The sequence below is a fragment of the Ammospiza caudacuta genome, chromosome 6 (genome assembly GCF_027887145.1).
Source record: "Ammospiza caudacuta isolate bAmmCau1 chromosome 6, bAmmCau1.pri, whole genome shotgun sequence".
Taxonomy (NCBI): domain Eukaryota; kingdom Metazoa; phylum Chordata; class Aves; order Passeriformes; family Passerellidae; genus Ammospiza; species Ammospiza caudacuta.
The window spans coordinates 26699937-26727528 of record NC_080598.1 but is presented as its reverse complement, the minus strand read 5'-3'; the positions used below and the strand labels follow the sequence as shown (position 1 = coordinate 26727528).

The following is a 27592-nucleotide window of genomic DNA, read 5'->3' as shown; positions in this document are numbered from 1 at the left end:
CAGGAGGCTTTCAGTGCCACATGTGGTGGGCTAGCAGCACCCCTGTGTTCAAGGCGCCCATTCCTGGGGAAGGTATCGCCCCTGCAGTCAGCAGTGCCACTGCTGTGTGGTACTACTCACACTTGGTGTTACGAGCCTGCTCCTGATCCAAATCTTTACAGATTTAAAAACACATTTCTTATTCTTCTTACCTTGCTTCTGGACTTTCAGAGCATGGTCCATTCACAGATTTGAGCCCTTATCTTTCACTACAAGAAGCCTGCTTTTGTTTGTTTCTAAATGTATTCTTTACATTAAACGGAAGCTGAGATTCTCAACTGCAGCTTCTTGACTTCATCTACATCAGATAAAGAAAAGCACAAACCACTGTCAAACTTGCAATAAAACCATAAGAGGTACCAACCGTTCACACACACACACAAATGATTTAAGAGTGTACACAGACTGGCTCAGTAACATATCATCAGCTCACACAGTCTCCATGCATCTCTCTCACCTGAGCTCTGTGCTGGCTGGTACCTCAGCCAGTGACAAGCACGCAAGTCTCACAAAGTAGCAAAACTTCCAAACTGAGAACATTCTCATATTTTGTATTTTTATTACATTCATTTTCATTACATTTATTCCCTCCCTGGATAAACAAGGAAAGCCACCACACCCTTTGCTCTCTGGATGCTGGAGATCTTCAGTAACATGACTGCAGTAGTTCTCTGATCCTCAGCATCTCACTACAATGCCCCCCCTGCCCCAAAACTACCTCATGCTTTATGTTAAATCAAACACCAACACGGGACACACAGCTACAACCTGAAAGGCCTCTCTATGGATGAATGGCACACACAGCAGTGGCCCTGCAGACAGGGCACAAGCGTGCAGCGTAAGGAAAGCACTGGACACATGACAGCATGCTCAAAGTAGAGGATGATATTCAGAGAAGCTATACCCAAGTTCATGGCACCTTGGCTCTTCTTATGCTCCTTTCACATCTGCATTTAATTGTTTGACTCTTGAGGTGAGCTGGCACCTGGCAGCCACTTTGGCTGAGCCTCTGAATAGATGAGGAAGCCTGTGAAGGTGATGTACTTGCCGTGGTTGCTGTAGGCACCGTAGCCATCATGCTGATGGCTGTAGAGCCAAACGGTGTCCCCGTATTGCAGAGGCAGCATGATGCTCTGGCTCTGCATCTCCCGCCGCTTGGAGTGGTTGTCATCATAGATCATGGCCTGCACCTCATTGTGGTTCTTCATCAGCTTCACTGACATAGTCTTAAAGGGCATTTTGCCAATGGTGAAGGAGAAATAGTATGCTCCAGGTATACGGCACGTGAAGATGCCAGTGGAGGCATTGAAATCTTTTCCAATATTCACGAACTCTGTATCAAATGTGATTGGCTCGTGCTGAGTTTGCTTCTCATCTGTCCCCAGGAGACTTTGTGAGCGGGCAACAGAAAACGCAGAGCGAGGGTCTTGTACCCTCTTTGGCTGGTCAGACAACACGCGTCGCTGTGAGGCTTCATTCTGCTCTCTGGGGAGCTGCTGAATTGTGTGAGGGTGTGGCCCGAGCTCTTGAGAGTCAAGAGCATTCTGGAAGAAGGCAGAAGTGTCTGGATAGATCAGGTAGCCATTGAAAGTTGTATAGGGCCCCACATTGCTGTAAAGAGCGTACTTGGGATCTCCGTGCAAACGCAGCCACACTGTGTCCCCGTAGTCAAGCTGCAGCATGGCACTCTGGCTGGCCACCTTGCGCTCCTTGCGGTGATGTTCATCATACACAATTACCTGCACCTCATTCTTGTTTCTCATCAGCATGACAGACAAGTTTTTCTTTGGGTATTTCCCAACGGTGAAGGAAAAGTAGTAGGCTCCTGGGATCCGGCAGCGGAACAGTCCAGTCTTGGGGTCAAAATCATTGCCAATATTCACATATACTTTGTCAAAGGTAATCACCATCTCAGAGCTTCCTTCCATGCTGCTGGTTCTGGCCACAGAGAAGGCAGAGCGAAATTCAGTACTGGTGTCTGCTGGGAAGCCATCCGTAGGAAGAAAAATCATGCAGCAAAGGAGGCCAAAGATGATCTGAACGTTCAGTGTCATCATTGTATCTGGAAAAAAAAAGAAGCATATTTTAGCAGGAATAGCATTAATTTACAGCTCACAAATGAGTTGAAATCCAGACTTGAATATTGCTAAATAAACACGAAGATCCATGTCCAAATACTGAGAAATTTCCAGTGTGTTCTTTGAGCAGTGTATGGGACCACACCATAGTTCAGATCCCAGCACCACTTTTATATTTTCCTAGTGAGAGCTGGACCATTTTTAACCTGTTCTTGTGGAAAGAAAAAGCATCTTCTCCTTTGAAAGCCTGACTATCCTACAGCTTGACTGCAAAACACCATGTTGCTCATATTGCAGAGGGATCTCAGAGCCTGCTGGGGATTTGCCAGAGCTCCCTTTTGTTGTGCCTTTTTTTATTCATAAGACCAAGGATGAAACAAAGCCCTACACAAACCCTGTATTATACAATGGAGACACAGCTGGAGGGCAGGGAGAAGAGGACATATGCTCTAGAGATTCCCATGCAGATGCCATTGCCTCGCAGTACAGTAGTTGTTTCACAGGATGTGGAAGCTGGAAGCCAAGTAAGCTGTTAGATCCCATTATTCCAACATGAATCTGTGGAAAGTATAAAGAAATATGAAGAAGAAGGAATATTTAGGGAAGGAAGACAATGGAGAAAATTGCTCAAGTAATAAAAAAAAGAAGGAAAACAAAATGGTAAGTAAAAGGAAACTCTCCTAAAGTGTACAATTTCTGAGAGAGAACTGAAATACCAAAAATAGGGAAAAAACTCCCTAAATGGATAACGGACTAGACATAAAAACTTCTTTGACCCCTAAAAAAGTTAGGAGCTAATAGGATTTTCTGTTAAATTTTTTTTTTGGATTGAGGCCAAAAATTATCTATTAGTGCTTTCAGGCTAGAAACAAAACTGCCAGTCATTCCAGTGAGAAGCTTCTCTTTCTGTCACCTCTTGGTGCTTATTAAAATATCATTCAGGCTAGGAGGCAACTGCCTGGTTTGCAGTCTGCTCCATCTGTCACACCAAAACTGGTGCCTTGCCAGCCTGCAAACAATGCATTCACAGAGCAACAGAACAGAAGCAAAACATGCAACTCATTGGTGGGGGAGGGTTGAAGACAAATCCTGCATTAAAAAGGATAAAGGGGTAAATATTTGAATCATCTGAGATGGCCTAGTAATAGAAGTAAAGCACACAGAATGAACATAGACTGTGAGGTGACAATGGGATCCTACTTGGCAAGATGTGATACCTAGAATCACTCACCAGAAGGAATTCAGCTCGAACCCTGCTCTCTCACACTTGAGAATAAAACTGAAATCTGAGGTGCAGCTTTAATACCTAAGAACCCAAGAATAAATTAGATTCTCAATTACATGAAAATGGCACACTAGCAAAGACTAAAAGAAATATCCGTCCATGTCCCAGTTTTACCTTAGATCACTTCTCTCACAGACATCTGTAGCAGGGCTCTCAGCCTAAGCAGGCTTGTAAGTTTGTCAGTGAAGGGCTGAGCAAGGAGAGTTTGCTGTTCAGTGGAGCAAGGACGGGCTGCTGATCAGTGAAAACAGTGAGCAAGGATAACTGAGTGATAACACTGAGCAAGGATAACTCTGCTGTTCTTAGCGCTGAAGAATGCTGAGACCAGCTTGACCAAACTCCCACCCCCACCACAAGGACACGCAAGACTGAGGCTCCCTGATCAAGGCTAGGAGCAGCAAGGATGTGCAGGTCCTGATTTGGAAGGTGAAGAGAAGGAACTAAAAAGCTGCCAACACATTTTTCAGCAGAAAGCATATTTTGCTGAGTAAGCCTGAGAACACATAATCTAAAAAATGCCTGTTTTGAACGCATATTAAAGTCAATCACTTTATGCTATAAAAGGCCAGTGTCACTTTAGCACAGCAAAGATTTCTAGCATACCTCCCTAAGGTGTGTGAAGATCCTTCCCTTCAGTGGGGACACTTCTCAAGGTTATTCCTTGAGGCTGAACGACACAGATTTTCCCAGTTGCTGGTGTAGGTAAGTAACATCAATCTCTGCTTAACAATTATTCTGCTACCTTGAATATAATCGCTTTAATATAATTGCTTCAAAAACAGCGCACTAAATCACTAGTAATAGCAATCCATACTGTGCAGGAAATTATTCTGATTAAGTTTTTTTCCCTCTAATCATTATTGTAATAAATTAAAATAAATACATAATTTTATTTATAGAAATATATCTGGTTTGCCATCCTTAATTCTGCAGGATGAAGGTGCATAAAAGCTCAATTAAACCTGTGTAACTCTTTAGATATAAACCATTGACTAAGTCTGGGGCTGAGATGGTGCCCAGCTGTAGCTTGGTTCCTCTCTCAGAAAGGATTTAGAAAGGGAGTCCTTTCTGTACCTTGTGGCTTCTGTTCATGAAGGGAGGGCTTCTCTAATAAACTTTGTCTGCAGCTTCCATTCTGCCTGCGACATCTCAGAATTCTCCTCCATGCCCCTGAATTCAGAATGTTTTTCCTGACCTAGCCTGCTCCTTCAGGCCTCCACGGGCTGCAATGAAGGTTGCTGAGAGAGCTGTGTGATGTCAATTTGAAGCCACTCTCTATCATCTTTGAAAGGTGATGGGAGATCAGAGGAGGTCCCTGGTGACTGGAGATAGGCAAATGTGGCACCCATACTCAGAAAGGACAAGTGACACTACCTGCAAAACTACAGGGTGGTCAACAAGTTAGGCCTTCACTTTGATCCCTGGGAAAATCATGGAGTGTCCTTCTTAGAACATATTTTTAGTCAAAGGACATGCAATTTAGCCCACGTTATTTAATTGAGTATAGACTAATCAAACTGATTGCTGTCTTGTGGGAAGAGATCAGTGGATGTCACCTGCATTTTAGCAAGGCTTTTGTTTCAGTCTCCTAGAGCATTCCTCTGTCCAAATTTTGATGTTAGATAAGTGGACTACTAAATAAGTGAAAAACTGACTGGATTATCAGGCTTGAGAACTAGTATTTAATGTTTAATTTCAGATGTTTCAATATTATTTATCAATGTCCTGAGAAGCAGAGAGAATGCCCACTTATCAGTCTGCAGATGACACCAAAACAGATGGTTGACCAACATACTTGGAGGTACAGCTGCTATTCAGAGGGACCCAGACAGACTGGTGGGATGGACTGAAAAGAAATTCAGTGATGATAAATGCAAAATACTGTACCTGGATGGACTAGCCTGTGAGTTGGTACAGATGGATGACTAGTTGGAATTCTGTCTGAAAAGGATCTGAAAAGGATCTAGGGCTTCAGGAGAACAGTAATTTGTACCTGAGATAGTGCTGTGCCCTGCAGGTACTAAAGACTTACAGCACGCTGGGGTGCAGAACAGAACACTGCCAGGAACCACAGACTGTGATTATTCCTCTTCAGTTGGCACTTGAGTGATTCCAGAAGAGGGCAGCCAAGATGGTTGAGGTCTGAAGCACCTGCCCAACAAGGAGAGGCTGATTGAACTGGGCTTGTTTAGCATGGAAAGGAGAAAACTTTGGGGGGACCTAGTAGCAGCCTTTCACTGCCTTTAGTGGCTCCAGACAGTGCGAGGTACTGCACTGGTGAGCATGGTGGAAGAGTAACAGACAATGATCGTTAAATCTGAAGGGGAAGAGTCAGACCAGATATAAGCAAAATAATTCCATGATGAGGCAACTAAGAATATAACAGTTTGCCCAAAGAGATTGCAAGATCTCCATCCCTGGAAGTTTACAAACAAGACTGGATTAAGCTGTGAGCAACCCAGTCTGCACTCAGTGTTGGCCCTGCTTTCAGCAGGAACTTGGACTAGAGGCTTCCTAAGTCATGATTCCTGAGGCCCTGCTTTCAGCAGGAACTTGGACTAGAGACTTCCTAAGTCATGATTCCTGAGTCTGTAACTGAATCCCATAGCTACTACTCCTTGCATTTAAAATTCACTCCCTAATAACCCTAGCCATGGCACTTACATGGAATTAACCAGCTAACAGCAGGTCTAACAGACAGACTATTTTCCCTCCAGCAAATTGAAGCATATTCAATGAAACAATCCATACCTAAGTGTCACACATCTGCTTCCATGCTGTCTTTATTTTAGCTTACTTTGTAGTTTCTGTGTTCCTCAGGGAAATGGCTGTCTTTCTTTCCATGTCTGTACAGCATTTGGCTACTGCTGCCATTTAAACAATACTAGTAGACCCTAATATCTCACTAAGAACTAAATCCCAAACTGTCACATTTGTGAGCCCAGCAGCTGGTTCAGCAGTATTATTTTTGCAGAGTGCTACCTCCAGCATGGCAGGCTCATTCCAGCTTAGAATACCAAGCCCTACAGGCAAGCTTTTAAGGGCTATTAGATGCTCCAGATTCATACTCATTCATTGTTATTCCAGTGATCACCATGGTGTGGCTGCATGGAGAACCAAGATGACTGTGACATGGTTGTGTGCTCTTGAGACAACAAATGACAGGAAAGGATATGGCTTTTTAGCAACAAGCCTGCTTCTCTGAAATGCTGCCTGGGCTCCAGACTTTGTTCAGCATATCCAGGAGTCAGGGGGGATACTGAAAGGACATCACTGCTGGCCGAAAAAAGCACAGAAAGACAAAACAGACCAAGTTTAATAAAGTGTGTAGTGAATCTGACCTTATGAGCCTTCAAATGACCACTATCCTTGTTTCTATTTGAAAGTTAATTTCTCTGTAATAAGGTCCCTTATTAAACATTGGATAACTCAGTACAGTTGCAAAGACCCTCTGCTGCTGCCCTTATTTATCAGCTCTTTCCAAAAGCAAGTAATTTAAATAAAGCAGTTAATTATGCTGTGCTTCCATTAGCAAGTTGTTTCCTTGACAGCTCCCACTCACCACTTTCAGCACCATTTAGGTTCTTTTAAAAATAATGTGGAAAGTATCTAATAACTGCCTCTCAAACTAAACCAGTCTAAGAATAATTTGCCAATCATTAGGAAGACACATCCAGCTGAAGGGGTTCTATAAACAGAGGCAACTCGTGACAGCTTTTGGACTTGAGTATTCTCATAGTAATTCTGAAAGATCAAGCTGCCAAAATGCCCCCAGAATTGTTTATGGTGCCCAAGTCTCTTTTACTGGAATAGTTTTCTTCTGGCAGAGAAGAGATAGCACCAGGGATGTGAAACTGGCTGCGGACACTGTGGCACCAGCCCTGAGTTCATGATGTGATCCAAGTTTTAAAACTGAAGAGTGAAGTGAAATATCCAGACTAGAGATGGAAAATAGGTCTTCAGTGTGTGGCAGCTGTGTATTCTCATTACATTTACACACAAATCAGGGCCCTTGTCCCCTACCCTGCCATTCCTTAGTGTCCCAACACCACAGAAGCATGGAAGAAGCTAAGCAAACCCAACTGATAAGCTAGGTAGGCTACTGATTTTACTTTAGGCAGTACCAGCAGGAACAGCAGCCCACAGAGAAGAAGTCAAGAAACTAATTTGGAATAGGAGGCACAAAACACATGATGCAGCTAAACAATTCTCAAAGACACTGGCATTAAATTAGTGACCTGAAAAGAAGGGGCTAAAGTGGTACTGACTCACTGACTCACATAGCAGAACAAGAGCTGCAAAACTTTCTTGAAAAGAAAGTCAGAATTCACCATTTGCATGACCCAGGAAATTTTAATAGCTTTGAGTTTGCTGGAGGTGATTTTTCTGTCCTGGAACAGAATCAATCCACCAGTGAAAAGACAATTAGTTTTACTCTTCTATTGAGACACGTGGATCTACAAAAGGACATTCAACAATAGAAAGGTCACCCCATTTCTACACTTGCAGGACAGACCTACTTGTGAAACCCACAAGGGTTTTCTTTTTATACCAAAATATTAATTATCCAGGTTCCCTAGTCCTACTTTATGCAAGAGTCCTTTAGTTTCAGTGGGAGTTTTGCCAGGAATATCACTGAATAATGAGATATGAAACAAAATTGAAGCAGTACAATTGGCTCAGCTGTTACTAAAAGGTTTTTTAAATCCTGTAAGCTGCAAGAGCAAAGCCATGTTCTCCCTAGCTCTCACCCTAATATTTAAGGACAGCTGCAAATGTTTCAATTATTTGAATCAGTGAAAGCCTGTGTAATGAACATCTTTCTTGGACTATAGTTAGTGAGATTTCTTTTCCCAAGATACCACATACTGTCTGTTCCACTCATCCAACACAGATTAAGAGCATCAGATAATGATGAAAATGCTTCAGTTCTTCCAGCATCAAAGAGAAAATAATTGTAGCACATCCTCAAAAGCAAAATCTGTGTAAGAGTACATGAGTAACAAAATCAGTGATTCACTTAAGGCTCTGGTGAATGTGTTTGTTTTTTTTTTTTTTAACTCTGGCACAACTCTGGGAGGTAAAACATTGTCTGAAGCATTCAGGATGTCTTTTAGAAAGTATATGTCATGCCTTGAATGACAGACATGTATGGCATTAATATAGAAAGTGCTTAATTTTGAATGTTTCCCTGAGTCAAGGGAGAGTTCTTTAACATAATAAACCATCTTCTGTGTACTCAAAAATCTGTGGAGAGGCAAAAATTATTTTCGAGTGCCTCAACTCCAGCCATACTCAGGAAAAGGAAATGGAGAGACTTTTTGGGCAGAAGCCACTACTGTTACCCTGCATTTCAGAATATGATGAAACTTGCTATTTCAACTGAAGTCCTAACAACTCTGGTTAAGCTAAAATGATATTATGTGAAATGATGTAAATTCACTGACCAAAATGAAAACATGATAGTTCTGACATTAGGATTTTTCTTCTTTAACATCATTTAAGAAAATTTGTCATATACATTTGAAGTACCAGGGTGATACACTGCATCTGCCTTTTTGGCTACCATTACATTTTAAAATATATTAATTTAGACAAAATGGTGTTTTAGTAGAGAAGATGGCTGAATAAATCCCAGGGGGGAGCAAGGAGTTATTCCAGCAAACTAAAGCTTTAAGATGTTATAATTTTTTACATGCTTTTCTAAATGGACACATTACACAAGTCCAACTCTCCACCACAAACACACTAGTCAAGAAAACAGGATTAAAACTTCAAAGCAAAGAAATGTACTCTAACACTGGCCAGAAGTGGAAGAACAGAAAACACTGCTAGAACATTTCAGTTTAAACTGTAGTTCATAAAATGTGTTGAATTCTGTAAAGTTGTTTTCACATGCAGTTAAAGCAGCAGTGGATAAGCAATCATTGAAATTACACCAGCAATAAACAGTGAAAAACCTGGCCATTGATGGGAAGGAGTTCAGTGACAAACAGCTCCTGTGAAAGCAGAAGCCAGAGGAGACTGGAAACCACATCTTGAGAAAACTAAAAGTCTGCTGCTGTGCAGTGTTTTATTTAACACTGCTACCTTTAGACATAAAACACTGAGACCATTTCAACAGTTGAAATTTTCACATGGATTCCACTACAATTACAGTAATACCAAAGTTAAACCATCTCTTTTCTCAGCCCCAAACATAATTTCCTCTTTTAACCTGGTTTATGTGCTCATTTCTTTTTCTTGGTGTGCACAAGAGATGCTGAGACTGTGGAATAAGGTGATATTGGAGCATTTCATCTATCCAAGCAGGGATCATAGTGCTGCACCAGGAGGCAGATCACACTGGCATAAAGGATTAATAAAGAGTCTGGCCTGGAATATCAGGAGGTATTTTGACAGGCAAAAGAAACTATCTGACATTTTATCAGTGAATACCATAAAGATCTCAGTTAAGAGAGTGAGAGAGGAAGGCCCCAAAGGCAGACTGCACACTGCAATCAAGTTCTAGAGAGAGAGGACTCAGAGGACTCAGAGGATGGAGTAGAGGGCAATTTCCTTGTTCCAGGGGGCTGGGCTAGAAGCCATGTAGCAGGAGGATTTTCCCACAAAAGTCCTGGGTGTTTTTGCTTGTGATGGTAAAACCATAAGAAGCAAAAGGACAGTGCCAGAAACTCCACCTGCAGCAGACCTACTGGGATGACAGACACTTTATGAGAAAGAATGCTGAGTACGAGCAATTCAGGCTATTCCAATGTGAAATTAGTCTCTAAAAATGAACAAGAATTATTCACAGGGTTTTTATTTTAAACTTCTCAACTGGCTTAAGATACTTAAAATGAATGTCATGGATGTGGATATTAAAGATGTTTGCGTGAGTCCAGAGGAGGGCTACAAAGATAACCAGAGAGCTGGAGCACCTCTTCTATGAAGATTGGATGAGAGAGTTGGATGTGTTCAGTTTAGAGAAGAGATGGCCTCAGAGTGACCTTACTGCAGCCTTTCAGCACCTAAAGGGCTACAAGAAAGCAGACAGACTTGTCACGAGGGCATGTAGTGATAGGACGAGGGGGAATAGCTTTAAACTGAAAGAGGATAGGTTTAGATTAGATATTTAGAAAAAAGATCTTTCCTGTGAAGGTTTTTAAGCCCTGGAACAGGATGCCCAGAGAGTTGTGGATGTCTCATCCCTGGAAATGTTCAAGGCCAGGCTGGATGGGGCTTGGAACAACCTGATCTAGTGTAAGGTGTCCCTGCCCATGATGGGAGGCGGGTTGGAACGAAATGATCTCCAGGGTCCCTTCCAACCCAAACCATTACATGACTCTATGAAATAAAATGGCTTGATTTAATCATCTGACAGAACTGGAATGAACAAGCCAGTTAGTAGCACAGCAGTGCTAAAGGAGAAGAGGAAGGCAATGACTATACAAATGAGAGACTCTTAAGAGACAATGAGGAAGAAAACTTAGAAGTGTTTACCAAATACTTTTCTAGGTTGGAGACAAAACTGGGAACCTAAGTAAAGTACAGATGGGTTCAGCATCCCAGACTACTGCTGTAATTTTTCTCTTTTAGTAAGAGTTTCTTAAGGAAAAAGAGAAATAATTTTCCCCAATAACACAAGAAGCATGGGGACTTTAAAGGGTTCATACAGAAAGAAAAACTGTTTGGACAGCCCCACTGATCACAAGCTTATTAAGGCTTTCCTGAAGTGGCATGATAGTTCAAATCCTTAGGAACATAAAAAAAAAAAATCTCTGCTTTAAACTCAATTGGGTAAACTGAGCTGTGAGTGACGAAGTGGAAACACTAGGTAGGCAGAATGACACTGGAATCAGTACTCTGGAATCAACTCAAATTCTAAAACCTTTATTCTTTCTGTTATTGTTATTCTTTCTTTATTGTTACACATCATAGCTCTTTCTAGCAGCCTTTCTACACTACTTCCTTCCAGTGAAGTAAGGTTTAGCTCTCAGGAAAATATCCCCTCCCTCTGCTAAGAAATGAAAGTCCAGCAACAGTTCAGAGAACATCCGTAGGTGTTTACCTTATGTAAATACACCTACAGGATAGGCAGATATTTGACTTGTTTTGAACCACACTTTCCTCCATGGACCTAAGCACCAGTTTGCTTCAGTGCAGCTGAATTAATATTTTCATCCTCCACTCACGCTCACCAGAAGAGGAGGTTCCTGGGCTATTCTCAGAGTTAATGCTGTATTTGTCCATTTTCTTTAAATCCTTAGTTGCAACAAATACTTAGAGACATTAAAGGTCATCAAGATGAGAGTAAATATTCCAGTTAAACACAGGCTGTGCAGGCTTTCCTTCCTGTTCCCTGTTGCCTTCCACTTTCATTCACATTCCCAGTCATCCAGCAGCACCCTATGGCACCATCAGCCGGGCAAAATCTTGCAGTGATTCTTTCATGTTCTTCTCTCATTTCCTCACTAAGAATGAAAACAACTGTTAATAGTAGGTTATTTGTCCAGGAACTAATATGAACTTGTTGGACCCAAGCTCCACAAAGATGTAGCAAATAGGAAAGCAATTGACATTACAGGAATTTTGTGTTACATCTTCCTGTTGAAGAGTGTTGTCCTGGAAATTGTGGTGATATTACAAGAGATACTGGAACCTGTGGGCGCTCTCAAGGCTTGTTCATTGTCCTCTCTGTAATGATTTTTTGTCCTCAATTTTCCTTCTGTGAGTTTGTGCTCCTGCACTTTGTATCAGTGAATATGTGATTTTAATTTAATTGCAATGCAAGATCCTAATCAAACAAAACCAAGATTTAGATTTTTCTTTTCTGTTTGCTTTTATAGCTGCATAGCCACACCTTCTCTCCCTTTCTCACTTCAGTGGGCAAATAATCATAATTTTTTTCCTGGAACTCTGCACCTGCAGAAGTTGCTTTCAAACCCTTCCCCCACTCACTGGAATGTTGTCCTCCAGTCATTTCTCTAAGACCTGCCACATCACCCACCTGAGTGAAAGCTAGAGGGAATATGCTGGTTCTTGCTGGTTAATCATCAAAGCTCAAGTTAGGATAAATCTGTGGAGAGAAGCAGTGGACCCCTATGGGAATTAATGGATAGCTGTGCCAGCTGGGATTACATGCCATGACAACAAAAACCATTTTTATTTCATCGTTGAGTCTGAATTCACTGTCTGCTATGAGCTGATTTAGCAGTCCAAAAATTTTCACAAGATGGATAAATCTGGTCTCCATCCTGACAACCTGCAGTTAACGGAAAACTGTCAGAAAGGATGAGATTAGTTTTACTTTGCTTGATAAATCATCTTCTAATGCTATGTTTTATACTGACTACTGTTTTCTGACAGTAGGCTTTGCAAATCTATCTGAAAAAACTCTCAATGTACTGGGGCAGTTTCCTACAGGAATGCTGCTTTCTTTGCAAGTTTTTTAGCGTGTCTTGACAGGTAAGTCAGGAAAACATGCTGTCTTTTAACATCTGCCATCACACTCAGCCAAAAACCCACATTCATTTCTTTTCATGCCCTGCTGCTTCATTACTGTAAAGAAACTCAGAGACACTGAATTGCACTGCAGTGCTGCTCTACATTGTCAACATGCAGCAACATCTCAATTTGGAAATTCACTGAGCTCTAGTTCAATGAGGAAGGTGATAAAAGGCATTAAGATCCACTTATCTGTCATCTCTGCACTGGCATTTCATTTCTGCCCTTCCTCCTACTGGGTCAGGACACAGATCTGAATGAAAACTTTTGTGTGGGGAAAAAGGGGTGTCAGTCATAGTCCACATATGCTAATATTTTCTCTGGTCTCATTCTCCAACTGTCCAACTGGATCATAGCATCATAGAATGATTTGGATTGCAAGAGAACTTAAAGATCATCTAGTTCCAACCCTCTGCCATGGGTAGGGACACATTCCACTAGACCAGAGTCCCATCCAACCTGGCCTTGAGCACTTCCAAGGCTGGATGTTCACAACCTCTTTGGGCAAACTGTTCCACTGCTTCATCACCCTCACAGGAAAGTATTTCTTCCTATTGTCCATGATAATCCTGTTGCTTTTGTACACAGGGAATTAGTAGACAGATCAAGAAAAAATAATTAAAGAATAATCACAGCCTGAGACTACCCCCATTTTTGTCACCAGACAGTTGAGACACCTTGAGACAGAGATTTCCCCTGGTATGGAACAGAAGTTCTTGATGAACACTGAAATTCTTCAATACATATAGTAACCTATAGTGACAATTAAATGTAGCAAAGTAAATCGTCAGGGTTAGTAATTGTCATGCTTATTAATACTGACACTTCACAATCAGCAAGGTGTAGTTCCCATTTTCTGTCTTACCTGCCAAATCCCTTGTGAGGAAGATCTATAGAAAGCTGGAATCTGAGTTCTTTCAATTTTTTACCCATCTTACTAGCAATTATTTCTCAGAATGCTATAGCTGTTGCAAACGAGACAACCCAAAGCTGTGAATTGATATTTGATATCTTCAGGAAAACCACAGTTTCTGATTCCACTTTTAAAACATTTAGTATATTTTGGTCCACTGATTTAATCAGCTTGTCATCTTTTTCAACAGGGAACTGTGAAGTTCCTCCCCAACACCCTGCATAAGTCAAGCTTTCACTTCACAAGTTTTTGAACCTGGACTTTTCTGTGACAATCTGACACAGAGGTGCTGCCGCCTACAAGACAGAATCGACGTCCCTGGATAGAGGGACAGAGAGAAGCATTCCTGAGCAATGCCCTCAATACACACATACCTTTACAAGGTTTTTCCAGTATCTGCTTTCCAGCTTTATATTGCTTCCAGTGTTTAAAAAGATCAGTCCTCTCATCATGGCAGCAGAAATGTTTGTGTGACTATTTCAGTAAAACTCTGTCTGCTCCGGGGAGCTGCTGGTAAAAGGCTTTGGCATTGCCCTCAAAAAGCACTGCTGGTCACTGCTGGTCACTCATCAGCTCCTCATTCACAGGGAGGAAGATCCCAGTGCCTGTCAAGTGCTCACAGATTCCAGGCTCATCTCCGTGACCAGCCAGGTTCCTCCCAGGCAAAATTCCCTTTGACAGCTTGAAGCTGATGCCTCTGATTTTGCTCATAGGAAAAGAATTTTGTTAAAATACTGAAATAACAACTGCATCAATGCATTGGCAGGTTTTACCTGACTTTTAGACTCTAGTTGGACATAATATAAAAAACATGAAGGATGTGGCTGCTCTGAACCTGGCTATGTAGATGCTTCATTTAAAGCAGGCTTGGATATCATTACTTTGCATTAAATACACAGCTCATACTGAAAGAAGGACCATTTGCAACAGCCTACACAATTTCCTTACAGCCACACTGAGAAATTCCAGACATGCACCCTAAATCCAAACATTCATATTCAGTTCATATTTCAAGACAGTGCTTCCTCTACTCAAATTCTTTCAGTCACCTACCTTCCTTGTAGGTACTTTTGTCTAACAGCTCTCCTTTTCAAGATAATTATCAACATTTTCCACCAGGAGAAACATTTACCATCTGCAGAACCCCCTCCAGCGTGTTCAGTATTTTTCTGCACAGTCTGTCTCAGATTTCCTCACAAGTTTCCTGGAGAATAACCCCTTCACTTTGTTGTCTCCTCTTAATAGTAAAAATAGGATTTTTTTACATTAGCTATATTTGCTTGATCTTCTTCCAGAACCACCTTGTTCCAAAGCTAAAGTTCCTTTAGCACTGGATCACAGCAGGCCTTCTTTTGGATACCCTTTCTGTCTCTCAAATAAAGACTGTTTCATACACTCATCTGAGAAGTAAAGACAGTAAAAGCAAGGATGGGAAGAGGAATAATGAAATAAACTCAGGCAAAGCAGTATAAGCTGATGTCAAGCACTACTCAGTCCTTGGGTGGAAGGGATGTGAATTCACTTTGAAATATCTGGGGCATCAAGTGACTGGCTTTCTAAGCATATAATTATTTTTCCCAAGGTGTTCCAGCAGTAATGGAAGATGGGGAGAGGGAGGGGGAAAATCCATCACAGCTTATGTAGTGTCACAGTTTGTGCTCACGTATCTTAGACTAGACAAAAAATCAGGATTTCTATCAATTTATGGATAATTCCAGTGTAAGAGTCTTTAAATTACAAGAGATGATTAGGCTAATATGTTCACGGAGCAACAGCTCCACAAAAACAGGCTACAAAAAGTGCAGCCTGGCTCTTCATTTTCTCCTTGTCTTGTTCATTCAACACAGATTCTTTCTAGCAGTTGCTTTAGTCTTTCAGTCCTAGAGAGTACCTATTTTCACAGAAAAAATTCCCTATTGCCTGCTTGCTATAAAAACACTTCCACTGCTCCCAGTAGTCTTTAGCTTCTCTAAGAGCTTTTCTTTCTGTCTGAGTGAAAAGGTCTAAAGCCTGAAGAGAGAGAAAAATCCCTTTAGAGGATTAAAATACTATTTGGTTGGTCAGAATGTGTTCTATTCAGGATCTTATGTGCAGCCCACCACTTCAGCATCCCCAAGTGTTGATCATTGCTCTCTTTTTTCTTTTTACCTGTCTCCTCACAGAGATCCAGGATTTTTCACCATGCACAGGGGACTGTCTGTTCCATTTATATGAAACAATATATGTTAAACCATGAGTACTACGGGACCTAGATTATCTCCCTGGATAAATGCCTAAAAATATAAATCATAGGACTATGATTTACTTTATTCCTATTCTGAATTCCATTATTTACTCCATTTTACCTCTAAAACCCATTTTTGGACTACAGCCTTTCATTCAAGGAATAAAATACTAGAAGAGTTTGTATTTTCAGTTCAGATAATTTTACTAACTGCTAATCCTGATTAATTTTTCTTCTTCCATAGCATTGTTTTCAGCATTCATAAACTGAATCAAGCATCTGCTCCTGGGAAATCAGAATGTTTCATTCCTTCCCCTTTCTTCTAAAAAGAGAGACCTCTTCTAACAGTCTTCTAGAAAGTTCTTACTCTTCTTTCGGCTCTTTTCAGAAAGAGGTGATCTGTGGTCTTGGTGCTGCGCTAGATATGAGACAAATATCAGAACAGGGCCAGCAGACTTCTTTTATCTCATTCACATGAAATGATCTACAAATGCTAGAAGAATGGTCTAGATGAGAACTTAAGACATTGAACAGTCCAAGGTGCTTTCCCATTATAGGATCACTAGCCTTATTTGATTCTTCACAGATGATTGTTTAACCTGTTCTTAAAATGTCTTCAGAACCTCCCTATATCAAATATCCAACTGTTTTTATTATCCTAGGTCCAAGAAAATTACTCTTGTAGTTTAAAATAATCTTACTTTCTGCTGCTTCTTGCTTTCTGCTCCATCCACCATGAAGAAAAGATAATTTCCTTCTCTATTTTTTATCTGAAGACTGTTATATTCCCCTGTCAAATTTCAGGTCTAAAAATTACAGTTATTTCAAATCATCTTGCAGGTCACATTTTTCTGACCCATGATGAGTCCTACCGCCCTCCTCTGGACTCCCTCTGATTGAATTGCACCTGTCTCAAAGTGCAAGAACCAACACTTTGCACGGCCCCCAAGCTGAGGCTTTGGCCTCAGAGCAAAAGGATTGCTTCATGTCTTCCAGACTTCCATTTCTTTTACATATCCTAGCAAGATGTTTGCCTTTATTTGCAACAGCATGACATTGACTCATATTCAGCTTGTGATCTATCATAACATATTCTTTTCTCTGGAGTTGCAACCTAGTCATTTACTTCTGCCTTGTGCTTATTTTGTTGGTAATTTCTGCCTTGTTGTAGTACCTTGTATTTATCCCTACTGAATTCAATTTAGGTCTTTTCCTAGAAGGTCTTCCAATTTATTGGAAAAATTCTGAATTCTAGTATTTTCCTCCTTCATATTTCAAGTGTCACAGTTTTATGTCCTGGAAAACGTGATATACCCACTCCTTATTTACCATCCAGGTCCTTTAAGCAAACACTGAATAAAAGCAGATCCAGGCCACCCCAATGCAGCTACTGTGTCAGTGTTGAGCAGCTTGTGGCCTCTCTGAAGGACTGGCACATATTAAAAGCCTACATATTATGAGCTCTGAATCTTCTGATATTTAAAGAAGATCTGCCTGTTCAGATAATCATGTTTACCCAGTTTATAGCCTCCTTTACCTGCTATGTTCTATGCCTCACCAAAACAAATATTTGCATTAATGTGCTAACCATAGTCAAGAATATCAACTTTTACATTAAAAATACCCAAAACCCAAATGAAATCAAATCTCTCACTCTTGTTCTACGAATAGCCTTTAATATGTAAACTGAAGTCAATTCTGTCAGAACCCGCTGGAATACTGACAAAATAATTGGGAAAGATGTGACCATTTATCTTCATAGATTTAGGAGTATGATAGAAATGCCCTAATTTATTACATTCACTGTAGTTACAACAGCAGCATACACTTCAAGGGCAGCACCAAGGCAGCTGGTTGATTTCAATGGACTGAACATTTCCTTTGCCTCTGCTCTTGACCAGTGACTGCAGGATCTTTTCCTCAGAGCTGAAACGCCAACCATGACAGTCACGAGCAGGCACATCGCAGACAGTGAGCCTTTGTGTACATTGGAATAAAGATGATGTGGTATTCCTCCTGACAACAGAGGCTTAACTCTCTGGTCTAGCCCTGACTCTCATTCCAGTAGTCATTACCACAGTGTCCCCAAATTCCTTAACCCAATATGGACAGTTTTCCCAGCACCGTGGCTGAGGCCCCAGCACAGCAGAAAACATGCATGGTGCAAATTAACCAGCTGGAGGGTAAAGAGGGAGAAATAGGGCTTTATAAATTTTCCCTGTTTCCCAGTGGGGCCCTAGTAATCAATTATTAGCCCCTGGAGTAGTCACTTACTGCTTGCTCTGTGATCATCTGATTCTGGCAGTGTTACCTCTGCTGGAAACCTCAGACCTTTGATTAGATTCAGCAGGAATTCCTCCTTTGTTCTCTAACCTGTCTGGAGGAAACATGCAACTAGAAAGAGGCTTTACAGGGACAAGAACCCAGGGGTAGACTTGGTATTCACAGACCACCAGCAGCACACAGCACTTGTGTAGTACTGGCTTATCTCATTTGAACACAAATTTCCTTATCTAGAAGAGGGTCAAAGCAAAAGGCACAGAAAAGCTGAAAGGAAAAATGAAGTTCTGACTTTACTTCTGATGGCCAACAGGATCCATACTAAATTTCTGAGTGCCAAACAAGAAGTAAGAGGGTTTTAATTTCTATTGGGTGAAAATCACAGCCAGTATTTCAAATATTGTAAGATGAACTACCAAATTGCCAAGCCTTAACGTGTCTTCCAAGACAGTACAAAGAACCTCACCCCTATAGATTAGTCAGTAAACTGTAATTCAGTGAAACATTATTTTCTTTAACTAGGTACCTTGGAGTAGAATGCATGCTTCATACTTTGGTGATTTAAAAAGGTAGCTTCATGGATGAGTTCAGGAGTAAAAGCCACCAAATCCTAACATCTGACCTCAGATGCTGATAACAAAGCCCTGTTATTTTACTTCAGTATCTGTAAGACTATAGCAATTTTAAACCCTATTTTTTTTCTCTATTCTTTTGCCTGGAAGTCAATGCAGAGATTGACTCATTCTCTTGGAGGGAGATATTTCTCAGCTGAAAATATTATATTCTCAGAGGTACTCACCTTCTTAGAAATCTACTGTTACTACCAGTATCAGTTCATTTCAATGCTTTCTGCCTATAACTAACCATAAGAATGGGTGAAATTCTGGCACAATGACAGTGATCACTCAGAGGCTCACTGCCTGTCCATTTTCTGCTAGCACTGGCCTCTTTTTCTTTTGGTCTTTGTATTACAGGATGCTCTGCTTATAGGTTGAACAGAAGGTTCAAACTATCTTGTCTCTTTACATCTCTGACATTTCATTTTTCTCTGTGTGCCTGTGTTCATCTAGGTTACAGGTTATTTTATACAAGTCTTCCAAGAGCTGGTGATGAACAGGCAGCCTTGCTGCTCTTCTGAAATACACCTTTTATTAAAATAGAGACTATAAAAGCTTATCATGCACTACATGACCACAGGTCACAGGATAGTTATCCTGTTTTTTCACAAGTATAGCTGCTGCCATTGCGGGCCCACCCAGCCTTCTGTATTTGGAAAATACGAATAGTTCACAGTTTATGAATGGAGAGCACAGCACAATGGATAGACAATTACACAAGTAAAATACAAATAACAACAACATCACACCTAAAACATAAATAACAACAAACAGGGTTCTGAGTTTTGGCGCCAAATTTCAGGTTCCAATGCATTTTATTTCTGCATCTGTTTCTTCACCTACAAAACAGCAAATGCCTATAACATCAACAAATTGTCAGATTTAAACCAATTCTCTATCAAAGCCATAGGTTTTCCATTAATGGCAACCAAATGCCCTCTGAAGGCATTGCTTCTTTCAGATGGAAAATATCAAACTCATGTGCAGAGCCTAGTCCATGAACCATTCAGCACTTTGAATTACAGCTTTTTAGAGGGAAACAGAAGGAATGCACAGGGTAATGCTGCTCTATTGGGAATCCTCATTCTTCCTTGACATACCTCCTAGTGCTACAAACTAACCCTTAAAAATGGCTAGACAAGGAAACAGCTGCCGTATGCCAAGACAGGACTGCAGCTTCACTGGTGTGTTTCAAACTCTTGTTACACATCGTGTCCCTGGAGAAGAGAAACTGCAGAAGGTTGCAATAGCATCAGAATGAATAATTGAAGCTCGGCTCATTCAGAATGTGCATAAACGGAAGGGTCACAATGCTGCCTTCTAGTCAGGCAGCAGCGCAGAAACTCACCAGCATCTAATAGAAACATCATCTGGAGATACTGACCTACTTCTCTGGGAGCTCTTACAGAGTGGGTTGAGGAGACGACAGTGGGATGGCCAAGTACACAGAGGACTAAATCGTATTATCTAACATAAAATCGTACATTACAGACTCAGTTGTATATGCTACTCTTGAAAAGACCCTCGGGACTTTGTTCCACCAAGAAACCAGAGATCCATGCAGGAATACTGCTATTTCTCACCTGAGAAACTGTCCCTGTGGGAATTTGCCAGGATGCTCTTCCCAATGGCGAGTCCCTAGGAGGTTTTCCTACCTCGTCTCCATGACAAGTGGGGCCAAAATCTTATACCCTTTCCCACATAAACTCTACAGCCATTTCATATTGGGGATGATAGGTGTGAGGGAGGGTAACTCGTGAATTTCCCGCTATTGTCCAGCCTCTCGGTGGGAACGGAGGGAGCGCAGCCCGCCCGCGCCCTGCCCGCCGCCCCGAGGGCCGGGACCGCGCAGGGTGCCCCGAGCGCACCCCCCTTCTCCAGAACCGCGGCGGCCGCAGCCAGAGCCCCGACGGTCCCTCCGCTCCGCACCGGCGGCCGCCCCTGGGGAGCCGCCGGGGCCAGGCCCGCCCGCGGCCCCGCTCCCATCGCCCCTGTCCGAGCGGGGGATCCCATCTCCACGCCCGGCCTGCAGGTGCAGCCGGCCCCGGCGGCGGCGGCTCCCCCGGCACGGTACCTGCTGCGCCCCGCGGCGGCGGCTCCGCGGCGTTGGGTCCGAGCGCGGTGCGGAGCGCGGTGCGGAGCGGGGCCGCGGCGCTGCCTGCGCACTGACAGCTCGGGAGCCGCGGCGGCGGCGGGGGCCGGGGCTGGGAGGGGGGCTCGGGCACCCGGGGCTCCGGCGCCGAATCAGTGACGGGAGGAGGGCCCGGGGGCGGGCGGGAGCGGGGAAGGGGAGGGGGCGGCGGGGCTCGGGGCTCGGAGCCCCCGTCAGCGCCGCAGCCCGGGCGGCCTCCGGGAGGCGCCGGCGCCCGCGGGCGCTGCGGGCCGGGGCGGCGTGCGAGCGCCGCACGGACAGGGGTGACCGAGGCTGCGGCGCTGTGACACGGCCGGGCCGGGCGCCCCGCTGCCTTCCCGGGAGCTGAGGGCGCTGGGGGACGGGCGCCGCGGGACGATGCCCTTCATTCAGCACAGCGGCGGCTGAGCCCGGCGGGCGAGCTCACCGCCCGGGGCACGGGGCAGCGGCCAGACCGCGTGGGGCGGCAGCGCAGCGCCCTCCAGTCCCGGGCTGAGCCATCCGGGACGGGGATCCCACGCCGGCCGTGCTCGGCCAGGCCGATGGGGGAGAGGAAACAGCCTTAGCTAGACCAAAGGATGTGACTGGGGGAAGCGACAGGCTTTTGGCTAGCCAAGATCATGTTCATGTCTGACCTTCTGCTCTGGAGATCTCTGAGTCCCAAAGCATGTCTATAGACCAGCTGTGTTATTTGGTTTATCAAAAGCTTGTATCTCTCTCTAGAAAGCTTGGCTTGCCTTAGATCATCACCTAACAACAAGAAGGCTACTACTTGTTCCTTTGAAGGCTGCCACTGATTTTTGCTGACAGCAAAATAGTAGGCTTTTCACATTCCTGATCTGAGTTGAAGAGCAAATTTGGAGTTTTGTAAAGCATGTTTATTATTAAACCTGTAAAATCTAATGTTGACTTCCAAAAAGAAGATTTAAAGATGTGAATGTTTAAAAAACGTTCTGGCTCTCCAACACTAAAGGTCTTTTACCCTTCAACACCCACTTGCTACGGGAGGAATTTAAATGCCAGTGTACTCACTCAGCATACCGATGGGGCACCTGGTAATGTTTCCCCTTGTGCATTGTCCAGCCATTGTTGCCCTGTGCTGGCATGCTCTGCTATCCAATCTCCATTGCCACTTACCCTCTTGTGGCACCAGGACTTTCTCCTGCTGCAGCAACAAACACGTTTGAATCAGTTTTCACATAAAACACGTACCAGTCACAAGGCTGATTCTTACAACAGACAGAGAATGGGGGAAATAAAAGAAAACACAAAACTTTCTTCTGAGATTCTGAGAGGAAGAGGACTGACAGATGGAATGACCAGAAAGAAATTTACTCTTTGGGGCGAGGATGCAATTTATGGCATAACAAGTACTTCCTACTTCTTGTCTAACACAGTGTGCATATCATATTAAATACCTGCCGCCCTGCAAATCATCCCTGTCTCTGTACCACCAGGTGCTGCATTGTCCCCATGTTATATCTTTTTCCTTCCTTCATACAGAGCAAAACAAAGGCAGGCAGAATGAGACATAAGAGAGTTAGAGACTAACCCTCATGTGGGTCTGGTAACAGCTGTCAGCTGAGCAGAGTATATCCTGGACGGGCTGACATCCAGCTGGTACTGCTGGCTAAACAGATTTTGTGCTCTCTTAACAGCTTCTTTACACATTTCAAAGGACAGATTACTCAACACTCAGTTCACTGCTTTTGGAGAAATGAATGGACCACTGACTCCCAGGATATGAGAATGCTCATCTTGGACATAAACTAGACAAATGTATTCCTTTTAATCATCTAGCAATGATAGCAGTGATGAGTAATTATGAACAGTATGATAAACTATCCTTCTAAATATCTATGTTACCACAGGGGTCAAAGTAATTGAGTACGAAGATACTACAGTATTATAATATAGATATATATTTTGCATTGTTGTGTGTAGTCCAGATGAGCTGTGCTCTGTTCTGCCTCTGCCAGACAGATTTTCTCTCTCCTTGGGGCAATGCTAGTACATGCCTCCTGTGCCCCAGCTGAGGAGAGGCAGAGGGCTGAGAAGACAACTGTTCTTCTATCCAGCAGCAGCTAGTGAATTTACTATATCTCCTTAGAAAAGTGCTAAAACAGAGCAGAGCTGCCTCATCTGTGGGTTCCCAGGAAAGAGGCAGGAGAAGTTGGTTTTGTGGGGGGAAAGGAATACACTTCCCAAAACCAGAGAGCAGAAAAAGAGCTTCTAGTCCCACCTCATACTGTTGCCTTCACTGCAGCTGATAGTCCTTCCCACAAGGACATGAAGCCCCATGGGTGCATTGGAATGCCTTTTCCATGTTAGTATTCTGAAAATTCTCATGGCATAACTCATTAATAAATGGCAGCCTTGAAAGTATAAGAATCAGTGTTATAAAGTTCAAGACTGTAAAAGAAGATGCTTGTATTTTTTAAAAATGAAACTGATTTCAGTCACTTGTACTCATTCACTCCTGTTTCACACATTCACTCATAGTCATAAGCCACAAGATATGTGTGTGTGAGGTCTGTTCATGGCTCTGTGTATGGGTGTGTGTGACACAGAGGACAGGGGACAGAAGCTCCTGAGTCCTTGGGATGCCTTTTAGGTTTGTTTTCATCAGGCATAAGAAACCACAATCTGGACAAACAATTTTATGACCCCTGTGAGTCAAGATGTCATGGCATGACTATGACCTCAGTTTTGCATTTTTCGTCCTCCCTAAATCTTAGGCAAGGCTGTTGCCCATCAGCTTTGTTTTCCCATTCTGGGTATCTTTATTGCTGCCTTCCTGTTGAGAGAAAAGTGATGGGCCATCTTTGATGTGACTGTATCAGAGCCCAGACCTTCTGGTGTTGATGTATGCATATTCCTTATTACCTGCTTTATTGTTTGCTTGTACCCTTGTTAAAAAATATGGGCCATATTTTAAAGCTTTGATCTTTATTGTATCACTATAAAGATACAAAATATCAGAGTAAGTAGTAATTCAAACAGGCCTAAGGATTAAAAAGAACACCTCAAGAATATGTAAAGACTCACTAATATGTAAACCAACTTATAGTGGGACAGTGTAAGGCAAAAAGAAATAAACCTAGGTGGTCCATGTGTCAGAAATCCTGCATTAGGATGCTGCTGTTTACTTATTTATTACAAACCTGGAAATGGAATGATCAGGTCTTAGCAGATGTTATCACTTGACTTACAGTGGAGTCTCTCAACAGCAAAGGACATAATTAATGACTATCATGGGTGAATAATTAAAATGCTTTTTTTGAGACCCCACCTGCAAATACTGTTCTTGGAATTGAAGGGATTTGGTGAGCTTTGTTTTGGTTTGTTTCTTTCCATGGTCTGGGTTTCTATAATTCTGAATAGCCTACTTAAGAGAGATATGTGTACCATTTCCCTTAGAAGAATTTAAAGCTTGAGCCTTGAGGGTCATTGATCATATCAGGTGTCTGGAGTGTGTTGTAATGGCAGAAAACAAAGTGTAGAGAAATCTTGTGTTGAAATTTGGAGTATTTGGAAAGGTAGATCAGAGGGCAGCTATGATCACGTCTCTAGAGGAGCAGTTCTGTGCCATGTTTGTGAATGAGGAAGGAACAACAGCTCTGGTCAGTGCTGGGTTTTCCTTTTCTTGCCAGCTGAAAGAGATGCTGGGTGCATGTGGTGCATGCCAGCAGAAATGCAGCCTAAGTTATGTTCATGTGATTGAAGGGCAGTTCTGTGTACAGTGAGAGAAGATTAATATTTCTTGAAAGATTACTTTGGGAGGCACTGGCAGGGACCACTGAGAAAATAGCTCCAGGAGAATGTAGAAAACCTTTGTGACTGACTGGAAAAAATATCTGGTAGACAATCAACTTACTGAATAGGTATTAGACTCCCAGCAAGACACCTACCGAGGAGCTTGTCTGGCAATATGTAACAGAAAAATTCAGGAGATATCTGATCGACGTTCTTGCAAGAAGGTGAACAATAGCTGCTGGTGACTCCATTAAAAAAAAAAAGGACAGATGAAACCAACAGCACAGTGATAACAAGGCAGAATGCTGCAATTTTGATGCACATGACAGACACAAATGCTGATCTTTCCACCAGAGAAGCAGCCAGGCACACAAAAAATTGACAACAAAAGAATGTAGAAAAATATATTTTGAATTCAGTGCATGGAACATAATAAGGTGTCAAATAATTTAGAGAAATATTTCACTTGTTTATCTCCTAGATCCTGAGAAGAAAAATAATAAAATACAATTCTTGATGATAAAGAGAATTTTGATATCACCCACAACATAGGAATTGCAGAATGTTTATAGTTCACATAACCTCTGTGGGAAGGTAGGTGTGGTATAATTTCATGAAACTTAAAGTCCTGACAAGCATTTCACAATGACCAAATATGAAAAGAATGTCAAAATTCTCCTGGAAGAAACAAAGTATTTTCCTTTATGTTTGAGGAAGCTGACATATGTCAGAGAGATGTACAACTCTGAATTCCACTGGGACACCTGCAGACACTTATACAGATCTTGTATAAACTCAACAAGAGATCGCCTGACACCACAATCAAATCTGTCTCATCCAGGAGAAACAAGCAAGAAAGCAAACAGACAAAAAGAAACCCAAATGAAAATCACTTTAAAACAGTTTGCCTAACGACAAGTTAGTTCCTATCCAACCACCAAAGAAGAAAACCGTTTTTACAGGTATGGGCTTTCCCCTTTCCTCATGCAGTCTTTGTCCTTTTCCTTACAAATATTCTGGAAAATTTATTCCTTTCACATATCACTAGAATACAAGTTAAATATCATAACCAAGACCTTAATATCTATATTCAATAATACTGACCCAGAATCAGCTTCTAAAGATGAGGATCAGTTAGCATATGCAAGCAGGAAACCTTAACAATACCATTGTAGTTGGATCTATTCAGAATCCCAAATAAATCCCTAGAATTTGTAGATGGTAGCTACATAAGCAGAGAAGCAATTATTTCCTTAATGTGTAAATATTTTAACTAAATGGTATCCACTGACAGCTAATTCAAAGGTTTTTTAGTGATAATAAAATTTGCCTATTAAAACTGATTTTTTTTTTTACAAAACTATCTTTAATATCCAAATGAGGACAATATAATTCTCTGTTTTAGGCTAATAATAAAACCATTTTGAACTATTTCTTTCCACAGTGTGTACCTATATCTATGTATCTCTGATTTTCCTCCATGTCCCTTGAATTAAGTTCTGAATTATGTGGGCATTTACCCACAACAACTAAAATTACTTTTCATCTCTGAGCTGTGTTTCTAAAAATCTGAATATTAAACCCTCATCTTCACTCTAAGAGATTAATCAGAATATGTGTCAAAGAAGCTGAGAAAAATCTTTACAGGGTTGATCAATCTTTTCAGTAACTAAGTTCTTCAATGTTTCAATTTGAAAATCTGCATTTTCTCGGAAATCCAACATATTCCTCATTTCTATGTGTGTCTGAGTTTTCACATTTTTAAAATTCTGTAAATTGACACATTTTTATTACTATCAGCTCTCCTTCAGGCATCCTTGGGATTTAAGAACTCTCCTTATTAGTTGAAATTATAGAACAAACACGTTGCCAAGCTATTTTTACCAATAACAACATGCCTGGAAATTGTGAACCTCTGTGAATATAACTGAACAAATGTAAACAGCAGTGGTCTGAGCAGTAACCTCCAACCTTTTACATTTTTTCTTGCCCCTCAATTGCGTTGTTAAATATTTCTGAATGAGTACATAGACTGCCATGTGGTAAATCCACATTAGGAAATGGATACGTCTGAAAAATAGTGAAAGAAGAAAAGAAATGCAATTCATCACCTGGATGAGGTTCCTGGTTCTGTTCATTGCGCATTTCCACAAATGATTGCCTTGGCATCTGTTAGAAATTGGACATGGGCAAAGACAGCCTAAGGCAGTAGAAGAAATGTTTGTCAGCCAGCATCCTCAAGCACATACACAGCCTGCTGCAAACACTGTGCTGGGTTTCTTCACAGGGCTTATATAAACCTGGCTGTGCTTAGGTAGTTCCTTCAACTGTCTTAAGTGTCAGTAAAATCCCCTTTCTTGAAATCTGTGCACAGCCAATAATCATATATAAACACCCCAGCTCTTTGAGATAGCCTTTTTCACTTCCATGGTTCTCAACTTAGCACTTAACTGTCTGTTGAAATAAGCTACCAGTCTGCATGTGTGATAAGTCACATTATTTTGAGTGAATTATGACACAACAGAAGTGTCTGCAATAAATCACCCATCTACACTACCCTGCCCACTCAACAGAACACAGCCATAAAGTCTCATTTCTTGAGTGATGATTTCTTCACTATTTTTTATTTTAAACAGTGTTGGAAAATAGCAGCCTCCTATTTTCATTCCCTGTTAAAGCCAACTTTGACTGAAGCCCAAACCCTTATAACAAAGTCCAAGCCATTTACTTTATGTATGTTTCTGAAAAGAATCAATGATCACAGAGCAGCAGTGTCCTCAACT

The 27592-nt window shown here is 42.0% G+C and overlaps 1 protein-coding gene across 3 annotated transcripts; it reads right to left on the bottom strand.

The window, feature by feature from the left end:
• Window positions 1–654: 654 nt before the first annotated feature.
• On the bottom strand, window positions 655–21160 carry C1QTNF4 (C1q and TNF related 4). 3 transcript variants are annotated; one of them, XM_058807484.1, is made up of 3 exons: window positions 20997–21095; window positions 5435–5553; window positions 655–2101 (listed from the first exon to the last, which is right to left on the bottom strand). In XM_058807484.1, the coding sequence occupies exon 3, from the start codon at window positions 2094–2096 to the stop codon at window positions 993–995; it is 1104 nt and encodes a 367-aa protein (XP_058663467.1). In that variant the 5' UTR covers window positions 2097–2101; window positions 5435–5553; window positions 20997–21095; the 3' UTR covers window positions 655–992. The 3 variants fall into 3 exon arrangements, with proteins under 3 accessions (XP_058663467.1, XP_058663466.1, XP_058663468.1); XM_058807483.1 differs by lacking the exon at window positions 5435–5553 and having other exon boundaries at window positions 20997–21160; XM_058807485.1 differs by lacking the exons at window positions 5435–5553; window positions 20997–21095 and adding an exon at window positions 20506–20682.
• Window positions 21161–27592: the final 6432 nt, after the last annotated feature.